Consider the following 16938-nt stretch of genomic DNA (forward strand, 5'->3'; position numbering starts at 1 on the left):
CCGACAGCAACACAAAAAAACAACACAGCATTGGGATTAGCAGACGTCATCTTGGCAAGGAGAGTCAGCAAATGGATGCTTTGACAAGCAATTTACTCGAAAGCAAGAACTTCCGTGTGGGTCTCGTTTGTTGACGCTAATAGCCGGTTACTGCTGCCAGTATAGTTGTACCGTCCACAACACTCCCTCAAGTCAAGACCACAGAATCTGAAAGTCCCACAACGTGCCGAGAAAAATCAGCCAAAGCTGGTGCAAAAGGTGAAGGCGACTTCAGTTGGCAACGTTCTTAAGGTAACAAGCATCTAAAACTTTTTGTAAAGTGTAAGATCTTCAAAGCTCTGAGAGAAAAGGGAGGTTAGCTTTTCTGGGGATCCTCTTTTTCGTACAAGTAGTAGGCACCTTTGTCAGTGTTTTGGACTATTAAAGACAGAATCCGTCGAAGTCTTCTTTTCATATCTTTGGATTAAAGATGAGGACTCGACCACTCGCTCACCCACTCACCCATTTGAATTTTACAAGGTTTACAATCATTTGTTTTGGACTTTTCATGTCTATATTGTAAGGTGAAAAATCATGCTCGATGAACGCCCCATGTACGGCTTGGAGGAAGATCTTTTCTTTAAAGCGAGAAGATTTTTATCTCGAAAGTAGGCAGATCTTGTCCTGATTCCTAGAGAGATGGATTTGCATTTGGTAATATTGAGTGCATTTGCTAGTGCTGTGGAAGAAAAAAGGCCCCATGTTTAGATGTCTAGAATAAAAAGAAGCCAATTGATATTACCTGTTTAATCGGTAACTCAATGTTTTAAACTTTTGAGCATATCAATGGGCTCATTTATGAGCTTTCTCACTAAGATATTCCATCACCATGGTTTTGGACTTATACCGTGTTCTCCTGATGGATAAAAGAAAATATATATATAGTAGTTGCTCCCTATACCGTGTGCATACATTCAGCATTAGAGTTGCTAATAATCAAGTTTCCTTCCTTTTTCTACATTAAATGATAGAACCATTACCGCAGGATGTTGTTGATCTGAACCGGTGATTTCTGACGAAACTCTCTAGGATCACTTCTTCAGTTGCTTTCATGTCATTATCAAATATCGACCACACAACCGAAAGGCCATATCCCAATGACTAAGAATGACTGAAATGACTTTTGCTGTCCGGAGAAGAATACATCAACTGCAATTGGTAAGAATGCTATTGCAGATGCTTATACATGGTACAAAATTTCTTCTGATATAAATAACTTTAGCTCCTCCCATTTTTGTGTTTGTCACATGAGTAAGGTAAATCATCGATATTGAATCTTCTATACTGCATAAGAATGGCTGTCCATCACTCCCTCGAGGTCGCCAACGGTACCTTGGACGATGACGGGCGTTTGCGGAGAACCGGTCAGGCTCTCTTTGAATTTTTTTGTGTTATGCATGTATTGTTCCTTCGTGTGCTTTTGAATTTGGATCTGATCCGGGGATCGGTGTATTAAGCACGAATCTAAAGTTGCTCCACTCACTCAGGAACCTTATGGAGTTGCACTGCTCATATCATCACTGCGGTTATTGGAGCTGGAGTCCTGTCTCTAGCTTGGAGTACGGCACAGCTGGGGTGGATAGCGGGGCCGGTGTGCTTGCTCTGTTTTGCGATCGTCACCTACATCTCCGCTTTCCTTCTATCCGATTGTTACCGGTCTCCTGACTCTATCGAAGGAACGCGGAATTATTCTTACATGGATGCGGTTAGAGTAAATCTTGGTAGGAAAACAATTAAATCTTTTACCTACTTTATTATCCGAAATGGTTGTGCGATTTCGCTCGATGTCGATCCTATTATGTTCAGTTGTCCATTTCAGGTACGAAAAGAATGTGGGCATGTGGTTTGCTTCAGTATCTGACCATGTATGGCACAGACATAGCCTACGTTATAACTACTGCAACCTGTATGAGGTACTATTCGCTGAGAAATGTGTAGATATTTTATGCTGGTGAATGTGCCGTGTTTTTTGGTATCTTTCTTGGAGACTGTTAATTTGGCGTTTACCTGGAAAATTTGCATCCCTCTGTGGATGCAGGGCTATTGCGAAATCAAATTGCTATCACAGAGAAGGGCACAATGCTCAGTGTCACTATGGCAGTAGCTTCTACATGCTGCTATTTGGGATTATACAGATCGTAATGTCGCTGATACCGGACATCCACAATATGGAATGGCTTTCAGTTGTTGCCGCGATCATGTCCATCTCTTATTCTTCCACTGGACTAGGACTCGGCTTCGCAAAAGTCATAGGTTGGTTTTTGCTGTCGTCTGTCCAGAATTGAGAGAATACTTGACCTTTTGAAGTGTCTATAATAAAATTTAATCAGTTCCTTTTGCTATCAGATAAAAGGAGGAACAATTTCGTTACTCTCTTAGTATTCTCTAGAGTCCTAGGAGTTCTGCGATGACTCTCTCAATTTCTTGTAAACTCCAGAAAATGGAAGAATTGCGGGAGGGATTGCAGGAGTTCCGGCTGCTAAATTTGAGAAAAAGTTATGGAATGCCTTAGAGGCGCTTGGAGATATTGCTTTTGCGTATCCATACTCACTCGTTCTTCTTGAGATACAGGTGAGCCTTGACTTTATTATTTGAACTGAATCAATTTCTGTTTCAGAACAATCCAAAAGGCCTAGAGGCTCACCGAATCTTGAGTTTCTGTCACATTCAGGACACTTTGAAGTCCCCTCCACCAGAAAACCAGACAATGAAGAGGGCCTCTATGGTCGCAATCTTCATAACCACCTTCTTTTACTTCTGCTGCGGATGCTTTGGATATGCAGCCTTTGGTGACGGAACACCAGGGAATCTCCTGACAGGGATAGTGAACGGGGACGGATTCTTTGAGCCCTTCTGGCTGGTCGACTTTGCAAATGTGTGCATTGTTATCCATTTGGTTGGAGGATACCAGGTATATATATGACTGATACCCGACTTATCGAAAAAAGGAATTGGCCGATACCTGCCTTTAGTTTTTATCTCAATATTAAACTTGTTTTCAATCTTCAATTGGTTATGCACTCTGACAACTGTCAATTTTAGAGCCTCAAACCCTGAAAACACTTGAGAAGAATTAAATCAAAATATTCACAACAGTCATACGCAATTTTTCGCACAAAAAGTTTACAGAGATAGCAGTAAGAGTTTCTTGGTATGATTAAGCCTTTGAAAACATAGTTACATCATTTATGCCGAGTCTCTTCCTTCAGATGTACAGTCAGCCCATATTTGCAGCAGCAGAGAGATGGTTCAGCAGCACATACCCAAATAGCAGATTTGTGAACAAATTCTACACATTCAGGCTTCCCTTGATGCCGGCTATTCGGATGAATCTTTTCAGGCTGTGCTTCCGCACGGTATTTGTCATATCCACAACAGGAATTGCCATGGTCTTTCCTTATTTCAACTCGGTTATAGGAGTGTTGGGTGCGTTGAGCTTCTGGCCCTTGGCGATATATTTTCCAGTGGAGATGTACTTTGTGCAAAAGAAAATCGGTGCATGGACAAGAAAATGGGTCATCCTTAAGATATTTAGCTTAGTCTGCTTTCTTGCGACAGTTTTGAGCTTCATTGGCTCATTTGAGGTACTGATCAGTGCCAAACTAAGCTGAGAAACTGTAATTTTCCTTCCTTATTAAATTACGAAAGGGAAATCAGATGATTAGTTCAACTGTTTTGTTAAGGTGACAAAGGGAGCACCACGGTTCTTCAATTGCTGATGTACTATATATTCGTGTTGCGCACTTATTCAGGGATACGAGCGACATGGAATGAAAAAGCACAAAATGAGCAGGAAACAGGCAATAGTTATGAGGTTCCACCCAAGTGCAGGAAACAGGCAATAGTTATGAGGTTCCATCCAAGCAGATGGTGACGAATACTAGCATGGACTGGCCTATGAATAGATACAATCACACACCTGCATTTACTATTATAAATGGTTGTGACTAATCGGGTTTATAATGGATTGAGTCCTGGAGTTTGGACAAATTTCATGCAAATAATCCTTTCGTCTTTAGAATCTCAACTCCTTCAGATCCCAAGTACAGAATCATTACTCTCACTTGAAGGTGGTTGCTTGAGTTTAGGTAAGAAACAGGAGCTTCTCTCAAATTTTAAACAGCTGAAAAGTGAGAATATACATGTACCCTCTGTTACATGCTTGAGTTGTGTCAATAGCATGCACCGATTATGGTTTGGCCAATCAGTCATCTTTCTAGTTTCTGAATGCTCCTTTAAAAAAATAACGATAATAAATCATGCAGATCGACAAAGAACTACGTCAGTGACAAACAGAAGCTTGAAAATTATTATATTTGATAATTCATCTTCTCAGCTGACAAGATTCTTAAACTCTCATGTCAAGAGTCTTCATAAAAGAGAGGACTGACAATTAGTCCTGGACTGTTAAGATATCAACAGACAGCTGGGACTAAATTGTTCCTGTCAAAGTAATTGCTAAGAAGCAGCAAGCACCAGCCATTCTTGCATTCACAGGATGATTATGTTTCTAATACGTTAGAACTAGGAGTGATAGACCGAGTTCCAGAAAGAACCACACGTGCAACAACCTCAACTTTTGTGAAAGACGAGCTCTTTAATGAGGCAATTATGTGTGACCTTAACAGTTAGCACACCAGCTTTAGCAGAAACCCGATACAGTCAACTACATACACACGCACGCACAGAGAGAGAGAGAGAGAGAGATTTTGACCAAGCATCTTGTGGGTGAGCTACCTGCCCTTCTCTCACACACACCATGGCGTTGAATTCTTTAATTAAATCATGCACCTTTGATGGTAACTCGGGCTATAGCGTACAGAGCCACATACAAGGCAAACCCTTAATATAAGAAGACGCCTCCCTTTATTAAAAACCACACACCATTTCTTCACATTCACATTCATGTTAGAAAATTCGCCAAACAACAGTCTCGCTTGATTTTCTTTTCAAGAAGCGCACAAAGGAGGGAAAAAATATCCTTGAAAAGAGTGTAAGTAGAGAAATCATCTTCATTTGCCTTTTTCATCCAAAACTATCGACTCATTCATCTATCCGTACCATAGCATCAGAATTTCCTAAAGATACAAAAATACAGAAGATGGGGCGCATTCCTTGTTGTGAGAAGGACAATGTCAAAAGGGGACAATGGACCCCTGAAGAAGACAACAAGCTCGCCTCTTACATCGCCCAACACGGAACCCGTAACTGGCGCCTCATTCCCAAAAATGCCGGTTCTCTCTCTCTCTCTCTCTCTCTCTCTCTCTCTCTCTCTCTCATGCTTATACCCGTGCATTCTCGAACGCACTCATCGGAAAAGGTCTTGTTACCATACCAAAGATTGCACATTACACAAGAAAAAACAGTGTATTGACAATGACAATCTTTCTTTATTACGTATATAACAAGTGCCCAAAGCCATAAAAAAAACATGAGTTACTGAATTACCAATAATCAATGTGTAGGCCTGCAGAGATGTGGAAAAAGCTGTAGGCTGCGATGGACTAACTACCTCCGACCAGACTTGAAGCACGGTGAATTCTCAGAAGCAGAGGAGCAAACCATCATGAGGCTCCATGCTGTCCTTGGTAACCGGTAAACCAGTCGATCAATCCATTCTTCCATGTCATTCTATTCCGCAGAAGCTTGTTCTCAACTCCTCCACATTACCGACAATTCTGTTTTTCAATGAGTACCAAGCGGATGTTTTCTATTATTATCTCCCATGAAATGAAATCCCAATTGGGTTTTGCTACAGGTGGTCGATAATTGCGGCTCAGTTGCCCGGTCGCACGGACAATGATGTCAAGAACTACTGGAACACGAAGCTGAAAAAGAAGCTTTCGGGAATGGGAATCGATCCGGTTACTCACAAGCCATTCTCCCACCTCATGGCTGAGATTGCCACGGCACTGCCCCCACCGCACGTGGCTCATCTTGCAGAGGCAGCCCTCGGCTGCTTCAAAGATGAAATGCTTCACCTGCTGACCAAGAAGCGCGTCGACTTCCAGCTCCAACAATCCAATGCACCACATGGGACGAGTACATCCACTTGTCTCACCACTAAAAGTGATGAGAAAGAGGATACTGTGGAGAAGATCAGGCTGGGCTTATCGAGGGCCATTCTGGAACCTGACATGCTGTCTCCAGGCAAGCCATGGGAGCCAATTGGGGCGCCTACCACGAACTTCATAGGAGCATGCAGTGGCTTCCCTCAATCTGCCTCAGAATTTCAGTATGGCCATTCAGGGTTTGGCAACGAAGGGGATGGCTCACCTTGGAACCCAAGTATGTGTACCGGAAGCACCTGCACCGCGGGGGAACAACAAGGCCGGTTAGATGGCATAATCGAGGAAGAGAATGGAGAGGAGTCCAAAGGAGAGAAAGACTTAGGAAGCGGATCCAGCATATTCAACTCGGACTGCGTTTTATGGGATTTACCAGCGGATGATCTTATGAATCCCATTATGTAATGAGGCTTATCAAGTAACAGCAGGCACTAGGCAAAGAAGGCAAGATCCACTGGAATTGAAGGAAATAATGAACTTATCATAGCAGTGAATAATGACACCAAATGTACATAATACTTTTATAAACTATAAAATAACTTTTATCAAGGTGCATCCCTTCACTATGCAATCTCACTTCTGTAGTCAGAAATACAATGTTGGTCGGCCGAACATCTCAACGGCAATTGCTTATCAGGAATGGATTTACCATAAGATGGAACCCAAACCGGCTAGAGCCAGAAATGCGCAATTTTCAGGCACGCGACCGAATGCAAACACTTCTATTATCAACACTAATTGTGGCGGAAACAGATGCAGGGTCAGAAATTAGCGGGAGCGACTGGGGAGAAAAAGCAGATCGGCAATTCAGAATAGAACTACACTATCAAGAGCTTTAGTAACTTGAAGGTTCGAATTGCTCGCGGAAGAAAAAAACACAAAAATATCATCTTTTAACGGAAAATGCTCGTCCATGAATGAGGAACAGAGGTCAATTATTCGCACTTGGCAGAATTGCAGGATCCTTCGCATTGCCCAAGGGCTACGAATTTCAAACTCATATGCTGATAAATCTGTCTGAAAACCTATGGCCAAACGCGAACAATCAATTCGGCAGTAGCACTTATCAAAACCCTAGCCGTGGAATTCAGCGAATCAGAAGCTGCAGACACTCCAGTCAAGAGGCCTTTCCAACAAAATTGAAACAGGAACAACGCAATGACAACTTGCAATTAGCTGCATGGCCCTGATTCAAGATAAACAAGGAACAATGAAGAGCAAATGGATCGTCCAAGCTCCTCGGAATTTGGATCGTGTCGCAAAAATTTGGTTGTCATCCATTTCACTGCGATGGAATGAATGGAGGCAAATTCTAGTTACCTCAAACTAATCGAACCGGTATACTTGTGACAATTATATTTCAAACCACCAAAAACCTCAAATCAGTACATTTGTGATAAATTTATCCTCCATTAATTTTACGTACTTAAGTAATTCCGCGAAAAGTTTGGACATTAAAATACTGAGAAAACCTTTGACTTTCTGGTTTTGTTCCATCAAATGATGATATGAGATGGTCCCTAAGGGTATGGTCAATGATCCGTTATTCATTTAAAATACGCAAAATATTCTAGGTGGGACAAAAACACCAATTATAAGAAGTTTAAGCCTTGCACACGTGGCATAAGGAAAGCTTCCAGTTGTATGTTGTGAAAAAAAAAGTATATGTTACTGTTGTGGTGGTTGATCGAAGCCCGACCGGATAGAAGTCCGGCCTGTATTTCGGTTGTCGTTTGACTTGACTTTATGTTCGAGCAAATTCTATGAAGTCCATGGTAGAGCTTGTTCTTGGATTAAAAAGATGAAAAAGAAATTACGAAAATCAAGATTTCCAAATTTGAGTTGGTGAGCCAAACAAGAACTTATAAAAAAGAAATCTTTCTTTGTGTGGGTTCTTAGTGTCGCACCCGAAATCCCTTAAGAATAGGGGAATGACACGGCCTCAAAATATACATATATATAGCTATTTAAATTCAACTCGCATCCAAAACGCAACTACCAAAAGCTCCCCGTCAATAGTGCCATCATCTTGCTTGTCTCTAGCTAAAGAATCTAAAAAAATTGGAATAAATGGGTGAGCAACCACAGCTCAGTAAAAAGTACATATCTCTTATAAACAGATTGAGCATCCACTATCCATATTTACAAAACCATATTAAAACTCATTTAATTCAAATCCATAGTATAGTATATGTATGAGATCAAAAGCGAGTTTTATCTTTACATATCAGAAATATGCAATTTCATTAGTAATTACAAAGCAAATATCAATGGTCCAACCTATTAATCAATCTCATCAATTCACATTTTAATGGTCAAATCACCTATCAATGCTCTATTCCATTGATCCATCTCATGCTCAATATTTAACCATGGTCACGATACAACACCTATTGACTGGGTGACTGAGATCTCTTTCTTGACAAGATCTCCACCTATTATTAACCGGTGGTCGGCTTAGAAGGGTATCTAAAACCAGTTGCATACCTTAAAACCCCTAACCGAGTTCACATTAATATCGAGCATCAAACTATCATTCTCCAATATCAGAAATTAAATCTAGAATTTCATAAACCAGAATACATTTTTACAAAATAAAACATATATCCTTTCACAAATCGATTCTTTTCGCAAATTCATTCCAGAATCGATATCATAAATTGTTTTCACAACACCAAACATATACTCTTTCACAACATAATACCTTTCATAAATCAAATTTACGAATCAATACATATTATTTTTTTGCAATCCCATTCATAAAGCATTTCTCAAATCATTTCACAATAATCAACTCATAAATTGTTTCTAAAAATGTTTCCCATGCCTTTTCAAAAAATAAAAAAAGGTAGTAAATATCCTATTCAGATTATTTTTTTTGTCCTACTCTAATTTTCAATTCACTTTCAGACTTTTGCCATGTTTCCTTGCAAAAAGTCGAAACCCACATCTGAAACTAAACGTCCCATTCCTAGCCCCCCTGAGAAGATGAGAAATCGAACTCCCTATCTCTCCCTTTCCAAGTAGAAAGGGAGGCCACTAGGGCAAACCCTAAGTGGTTGTCCTATCCAGATTTACAAACATAACTTTTGTCTTTTAACCAAATTATACTTTGCACGTAAGGGTGACCATTGGAGCAAACCCAAGTGGTTGTCCTATCCAGACTTACAAGCATGACTTTTTCCTTTTAACCAAATCATACTTTGCACATAATATTCTAATTATTTTCATTTTCAAAATATGAATTTAAAAATTCAAAGAATAGATAGTACTATTCACCTGGGAATGCCCAAAACTTAACAATGTAGCTATTCCAACAATCTCTTAGTCCTATCAATTAACCAAAAATCGCGCCAAAACCATGTAGAACGCTACCTCACCTATGAACATCAAAACTTAATCTTGGCAAAATGTTTTTTCGTATCAATAAATCGTTTGCCCAAGCGGACGAGATATCGCGTGAAAACTCTAAAAAAAATAAAACTAAACATTACTTCAAATCAACTTTAAACCCCAAAGCTCTACAATGCCCTAATCCATTATTTCCATGTAATTTTACAATTTAACAACTCCAAAATTTAGATTTCACTCTTCAAATTTCATATAATTTCGAAGTTTGACCCTAATTTTGAAAACTACTTCGATTAGACGAACAAATGGCTTAAATCCTTACTGGATGTTACGAATCAAAGTAAATACAACTTGGCAAAGTTCTTATAGTGTGTACGCGCAAAGTCATTTTTCCATTTCTCTTTCCCTTTCTTATTCTTCGTTCCCTTTACTCCGCTTTTTACCCCTTTCTTTTCCTTCTCTCTCGATAAGTGCGCTTCCTTTTCCCTTTATATCTCTTCTTTTTTCTTTTTTAAAGCTCCCTTTTTGACACGTCCTTTTCCCTTTATATCTCTTCTTGGGAAAAGGGAGAGCAAAATATTGCCCTCAAGTCAACCAAAATGAAGTGGTTCCTCTATGTATGCAGTGTTTAGATTCTCTCGAATTTTATTGATGAGAACATTTGGAGAGATTATGAGTAAACACAGTTAAGAATTTTTGGGTGAAATATAGAACTGAAAAACACAAAAGTTATTGAGTGATTGTAAACTTCATAATTCTCCGAATTCATAATAAATTTCTTGGCTATTGATTCTTTCAGTGAAGTAGATATCGATACTCGAATCGAATCACGTAAATCTATGATGTCTTTATCTTTCTTATTGATTGCTCTGTAGTTTTGTTGTTTCGCGTTTGGCATTGAATTGCAAGACCCGTCAACTTCTACATTATTTTCAAACATATAGAATTGTTATTCCAAGCACCAAAATTAATGGGACCACATTGAATAAGTTAAATATAAGAATTGCGGAAGAGAGAAATGTGAGAAATTGTATATATTTCGATATATTTAAAAGAGCACATAAAGAGCCTATTTATAGGCTTAGATAGAGAAAATTAAATGAAATCAAATATAATATGCATAATCAAAAGAGATATATAAAATCAGAGGAAATATCCTAAATATTCCTAGAAGATTTCTAAATATCTTCAACAGAATAAATTATAAATTTGGGGACAACATTGTATATTATGTCAAAGTTCAAAAATCATTTGTGTAATTTTCTCTTCTATTTACTATGAGAATGACTTAAATGACGGTTGCTGTCATGAGAATTATAGAATGAAATTAAATGGATTTGCATAGATGCATGTATATGGTACAAAATCATGCTGACATAAATAACTTTAGCTCCTCTTTGTCACATAGGTAAGGAAAATCGCCGAATTTGAATCTTCTGCACTGCAAAACAATGGCAGTCCATCACTCCCTCGAGGTCGCTGACGGTACCTTGGACGACGACGGGCGTTTGCGTAGAACCGGTCAGGCTCTCTTCGAATTAATTATTCATGTGTTATGCATGCATAGTTCCTTCGTGTGCTTTTGAATTTGGATCCCATCCCGGGGTCTGAGTATTGAGAACGAGTCTGAAGTTGCTCCACTTACTCAGGAACCTTATGGAGTTGCATTGCTCATATCATCACCGCGGTCATTGGATCTGGAGTCCTGTCTCTGGCTTGGAGTACGGCGCAGCTGGGGTGGATAGCTGGGCCGGTGTCCTTGATTGGTTTCGCGATAATCACCTACGTTTCTGCTTTCCTTCTGTCAGATTGTTACCGGTCTCCCGACCCCATAAAAGGAACACGGAATTATTCTTACATGGATGCGGTTGGAGTAAATCTTGGTAGGAAAACAATTAAATCTTTTACCTACTTTATTATCCGAAATGGTTGTGTGATTTCGCACGAGAGAATTTACTTTAGATGAGGCGGTCCTTCGCTTGTCGATCCTATTACGTTCAGTTGTCCATTTCAGGTACGAAAAGAATGTGGGTATGTGGTTTGCTTCAGTATCTGAGCATGTATGGCATAGACATAGCCTACGTTATAACTACTGCAACCAGTATGAGGTACTCTGCTCTGAGAATTCTATAGTAGTATTATGCTTGTGAATGTGCCATGTGTTTGGCCATCTTTCCTGGAGACTGCTCATTTGGCGTTTACCTGGAAAATTTGCATTCCTTTGTGGATGCAGGGCTATTTGGAAATCGAATTGCTATCACAGAGAAGGGCCCCATGCTCCTTGTCACTATGGTAATAGCTTCTACATGCTGCTATTTGGGATCATACAGATCGTGATGTCGCTGATACCGGACATCCACAATATGGAATGGCTTTCAGTTGTCGCCGCGATCATGTCCTTCTCTTACTCTTCCATTGGACTAGGACTTGGCTTCGCAAAAGTCATAGGTCGGTGTGTTTGCCGTAATACTTGACCTTTTGAAGAGAACACAATGCAATTGAATCAGTTCCTTTTGCTATCAGATAAATGAAGGGACAATTTCGTACTCTCTTATTATTCTCTAGAGCTCCTAGGAGTTCTGCAATGACTCTGAATTTCTTGTAAACTCTAGAAAATGGAAGAATCGCAGGAGGGATTGTGGGAGTTGCTAAAGTTGAGAAAAAGGTATGGAATGCCTTCGAGGCGCTTGGAGATATCGCTTTTGCGTATCCATACGCACTCATTCTTCTTGAGATACAGGTGAGCCTTGGCTTTAATAATTGAACTAAATCAGTTTCTGTTTCAGAACAACCCACAAGGCCTAGAGGCTTACTGAATCTTGAGTTTCTGTCACATGTAGGACACTTTGAAGTCCCCTCCACCAGAAAACCAGACGATGAAGAGGGCCTCCATGGTTGCAATCTCCATAACCACCACTTTTTACTTCTGCTGCGGATGCTTTGGATATGCAGCCTTTGGTGACAAAACACCAGGGAATCTCCTGACTGGGATAGTGAGCGGGGAGGGATTCTTTGAGCCCTTCTGGTTGGTCGACTTTGCGAATGCGTGCATTATTGTCCATTTGGTTGGAGCATACCAGGTATATATATGACTGATACCCGACTTGTCGAAAAAGACCGATACCTGCCTTTAGTTATCATCTCAATATTAAACTCGTGTTCAATCTTCAATTGGTTATGCACTCTGACAACTATCAATTTTAGAGCCTCAAACCCTGAAAAAACTTGAGAAAAATTAAATCAAAATAATCAAAACAGTCATGCGCATTTTTTCGCACAAAAAAGTTATAGAGATGGAAGTAAGAGTTTCATGATTTGATTAAGACTTTGAAAACATAGTTAAATTGTTCATGTCGAGTCTCTTTTGCTCAGATGTACAGTCAGCCCATATTTGCAGCAGCAGAGAGATGGTTCAGCTTCAAATGCCCAAATAGCAGATTTGTGAACAAATTCTACACATTCAAGCTTCCCTTGGTGCCGGTTATTCGGTTGAATCTTTTCAGGCTGTGCTTCCGCACGGTATTTGTCATATCCACCACTGGAATCGCTTTGATCTTTCCTTATTTCAACTCGGTTCTAGGAGTGTTGGGTGCGTTAAACTTCTGGCCCTTGGCGATATATTTCCCCTCGGAGATGTACCTTGTGCAAAAGAAAATCGGTGCTTGGACAAGAAACTGGGTCATCCTTAAGATATTCAGCTTTGTCTGCTTTCTTGTGACAGTTCTGTGCTTCATTGGCTCATTTGAGTCACTGATCAGTGCCAAACTAAGCTGAGAAACTGTAATTTTCCTTCCTTATGGGAATACGAAAGGGAAAATCAGACGAAAGATGTCTTATTTTGTTACGGTGAAAAAGGGAGCACCTAAGTTCTTCAATTGCCAATGTACTGAATATTCATGTTGCGCACTTATTCAGGGATTTGAGCGACGCGGAATAAAAAAGCATAAAATGAGCAGGAAACAGGAATAGTTATGAGGTTCCACCCAAGCAGATAGTGACAAATACTGGCATGGACTGGCCTATGAATAGATATAATCAGACGCCTGCTTTTATTACTATCAATGGTTGCGACTAACTAAGTTCATAATGGATTGAGTCCCGGAGTCTGGATGAATTTCATGCAGATAGTCCTTGAATCTTACAATCTCAACTCCTCCTTCAGATCCCAAGTACAGAATCATTAGTCTCACTTGAAGGTGGTTGCTTGAGTTTAGGTAAGATACAGGAGCTTCTCACCAACTTTTTACAGCTAAAAAGTGAGAATATACATGTACCCTCTATCACATGCTTGAGCCGTGTCAATAGCATGCACCGCTTGGCCAATCATTCATCTTTCTAGTTTGTGAATACGTCTTTAAAAAAATAACAACAATAAATATGCAGATCGACAAAGAACTACATCAATGACAAACAGAAGCTTAAAAATAATTATATTTGACGATTCATCTTCTCAGTCGACGAGATTCATACACTCTCATGTCAAGAGCCTTCATAAAAGAGAGGACTGATCATTAGTCCTGGACTGATAAGATATCAACAGACGGCTGGGACTATATGTTCATGTCAAAGCAGTTGCTAAACAGCAGCAAGCACCAGCCATTCTTGCATTCACAGAACGATTATATTTCTAATGCGTTAGAACTAGGAGTGATAGACCGAGCGCCAGAAAGAACCGCACGTGCAACAACCTCAACTTTTGGGAAAGGCAAGCTCTTTTATGAGGCAATGATGCGTGACCTTAAGCACACCAGCTTTAGGATAAAACCACACTCTTAAAAGCTTCGGTAACTTAATGATTCGAATTGCTTGCGGAAGACAAAAAAAAAAAAAACAAACAAACAAAAATGCTATCTTTTTACGGAAAATGCTCGTCCATGAATGAGGAACAGAGCTCATTCGCACTTGGCAGAATTGCAGGATCCTTCGCATTGCCCAAGGGCTACGAATTTCAAACTCATGTGCTGATAAAAATCTGCCTGAAACCCTCCTATGGCCAAAACTGTTACCTATCAATTCATCAATACGACAAAAGAACAGCCAAATTAAGAACACTCAAGACCGTAGCCATTGAATCCAAAGAATCAGAAGCCTACGGACACTCCAATCAGGAGGCTTTTCCAACAAAATTCAAACAGGAACGATGCAATGACAACTTGCAATTAGCACGACCCTGATTCAAGATAAACAAGGAACAATGAAGAGCAATTGGATTGTCCAGCTACTCGGAATTTGGGCCGTGCCGCGAAAATTTGGTCGTCGTCCATGTCAATGCGATGGAATGAATGTAGGCAAATGCTAGTCGGACCGGTCAAAGTAGGATTTTTTATGGACTAAAGTCAAAAACTCAAATATATTTCAAAATTTAATCGATCATAATTTACGAAGGAGATGGGCGAAGCAATGGTGGTGGCGGCGAGAAACAAAATATGAGAGAGAGAAAGTATGCTTAATTAATGATTAATTGATTTGTAAGCAAAGAGGATGTTTTGATCGGTTAACAATAAACATAAAAGGTGAAGAAAAGAGATGAGAGAGAAAAAGAAATTAGGGTGAAAAAGGTGATCAATCTTGTTTCCTAACGTATTATTTTGGTCGATTGACAATAAAAGGTGTGTACCCAGTCAAAGATGGAGTGGAAATAGCACCGCCATTTTCTTATCCATAGACAAATGCGTAATTTCGTAATTTTATTTCATCTCTCGTATTTTTCATATTAAAACCCACTCTACTTATCTTTTAATAATCTTATAAAAACCATGCATGTTAGGGTTGATTTAAATTTTTAATTTTTTTTGTTTAATCTACATCCTACGACTTGAATACTGAGAATCCTTTTGTTAATTCTGATCACCTTAAGCTTTCACAACATGCCAATCTCGACACATGAGTTCGCCTGTGACTACTTTTTTTATTATTTTTTTTGGAAACCTGAATAATATTTTAAATTTTGACGGAAAAGCTAAAAAAAAATTCTTCGCTAATATTTTTTTTTCTTCCCTAGTTTTGCTTGATCCAAAGGCCTTTAACTCTTGGACAGACCAAGTCCAACTTCTAGATTGGCGCCCAAGGAAAGCTGAGCGGGCCCATTTGTCCCGATTACAGGCTGTAATCGAGACAAATGGCCCACGAATTCTTTCCATTTTTCTTTTGCTTTTTTAAGTTTAATATTATTTTCTTATTAAAAAGTTGTTTAGGGTTAGGTTTAGCTGTAATCAATCTTTCAAGGTGCCCCGTTCATGCTAGATGACCATGTGTTGCCGGAATTATCACATCTTGTGAGATTTTTCCGGGATTTTCCTAAGTTTGAGTTTCATTCCATCTATATACATGGAAATATCAAAGTTTCATATTGTGTATATATAATCTGTGACAACTTACTCAAAATTTAATCACGAGTCTAGAAAAATAAATCATTAAAATCACTCGTGTCGATCTTTTTAGATGTTCGTCGAAAGGAGAAAAGGGAAGAAAAGAAAAGTGTGACGAATAAAATAGGGTACTCTACTCACCCAATTTGGCACGAAAACATATAATATTTTGTTCAGTTTTTTGCGATTGTGAATTGTGCGATTAGATAATCATTCACAACGATGCGACTGAAAATCATTAGTTCTCTAATAATTCAGAGGCACTAGCATGGAGATCCATAAAACACCTTGTAAATCTTATAAACCCATTAATTCCAACCCTTTGATCTACACAGGTGGCCTTGATCAAGAATGTTTTGCGTACAATTGGTGGGATCAGAACGGACGATCATGAGAACGGGAGGTCTCCTAGCACTCCACCCAATCGCGCCGATCATAAAGAGTTTGATTATAATAAACTCTCATCTTACGAGACCTTGATGGAGATTGATGTTATAAATATATTATCGTCCTCACTTATAAACACGATTTTTCAAACCTCGAGTAATGGGTATATACTTGAAGAAACGATACTTTGTTCCATTGTAAAATTGAAACACAAGCAAACAGTTCCTACCCAAAAATTCTAAAGAATCTAGACAATGACGTTTTTTTTTATTTTCCTTTTTGCCCCATACTTAAAACATTCTTTGCGTTTTTCTTGGCCAAGCATGTAAAAATGGTTAACGTGTTGAATCCTTCCCTTGTCATTTTTCACGAAAAGAACTCTCTCCAAGAGTTCTCCAACCCATGAGTACTAGAGTTGGTGGTTGCGACGAAAGGCCCCCCATTTTGACGAATCAAGGAGAATGCCTTTGCCCAATCACGGAGTGACAACACATAGATATTAACTACAAGGGTTAGCATCATGCACCTCTCCTAACTTTTTAATTAATTTAGATCAAGGTTTACATCATACTTCTAAGCACCGTATAATGTTCATTAGAGATACTATGACTATCTAACAAATCGCTCGATAAAATAGATAATTTGTACGGTAGTTCTCGAAATGAATGTAAATCCCTTCTTCGGTGAGCGCGATTTTTAAAATCGATCCGGCTCTTCGCACCTCC

At 39.4% G+C, this 16938-nt stretch overlaps 3 protein-coding genes across 5 annotated transcripts; all 3 read left to right on the forward strand.

The window, feature by feature from the left end:
• On the forward strand, positions 1–3709 carry LOC115666408 (probable amino acid permease 7). The gene is made up of 9 exons (XM_030588142.2): positions 1–291; positions 1025–1197; positions 1296–1403; positions 1527–1760; positions 1859–1952; positions 2078–2292; positions 2477–2610; positions 2711–2950; positions 3249–3709. The coding sequence occupies exons 3-9, from the start codon at positions 1334–1336 to the stop codon at positions 3648–3650; spliced, it is 1389 nt and encodes a 462-aa protein (XP_030444002.1). The 5' UTR covers positions 1–291; positions 1025–1197; positions 1296–1333; the 3' UTR covers positions 3651–3709.
• Positions 3710–4933: 1224 nt separating this feature from the next.
• On the forward strand, positions 4934–6656 carry LOC115666451 (transcription factor MYB80). Of its 3 annotated transcripts, none has more exons than XM_056308648.1 (4): positions 4939–5032; positions 5106–5273; positions 5505–5634; positions 5798–6656. In XM_056308648.1, the coding sequence occupies exons 2-4, from the start codon at positions 5141–5143 to the stop codon at positions 6510–6512; spliced, it is 978 nt and encodes a 325-aa protein (XP_056164623.1). In that variant the 5' UTR covers positions 4939–5032; positions 5106–5140; the 3' UTR covers positions 6513–6656. The 3 variants fall into 3 exon arrangements, with proteins under 3 accessions (XP_030444034.1, XP_056164623.1, XP_056164624.1); XM_056308649.1 differs by having other exon boundaries at positions 4948–5032; positions 5112–5273; XM_030588174.2 differs by having other exon boundaries at positions 4934–5273.
• Positions 6657–10854: 4198 nt separating this feature from the next.
• On the forward strand, positions 10855–13333 carry LOC130134347 (probable amino acid permease 7). The gene is made up of 7 exons (XM_030588153.2): positions 10855–10979; positions 11108–11341; positions 11473–11566; positions 11692–11906; positions 12071–12198; positions 12299–12538; positions 12831–13333. Exons 1-7 carry the CDS (start codon positions 10910–10912, stop codon positions 13230–13232), a joined length of 1383 nt encoding a protein of 460 aa, XP_030444013.1. The 5' UTR covers positions 10855–10909; the 3' UTR covers positions 13233–13333.
• Positions 13334–16938: the final 3605 nt, after the last annotated feature.

This window comes from Syzygium oleosum, unplaced genomic scaffold (assembly GCF_021117445.2).
Source record: "Syzygium oleosum isolate NSW1041296 unplaced genomic scaffold, Sole_v2.1 Sole_v2.02, whole genome shotgun sequence".
NCBI classification, from domain to species: Eukaryota; Viridiplantae; Streptophyta; class Magnoliopsida; order Myrtales; family Myrtaceae; genus Syzygium; species Syzygium oleosum.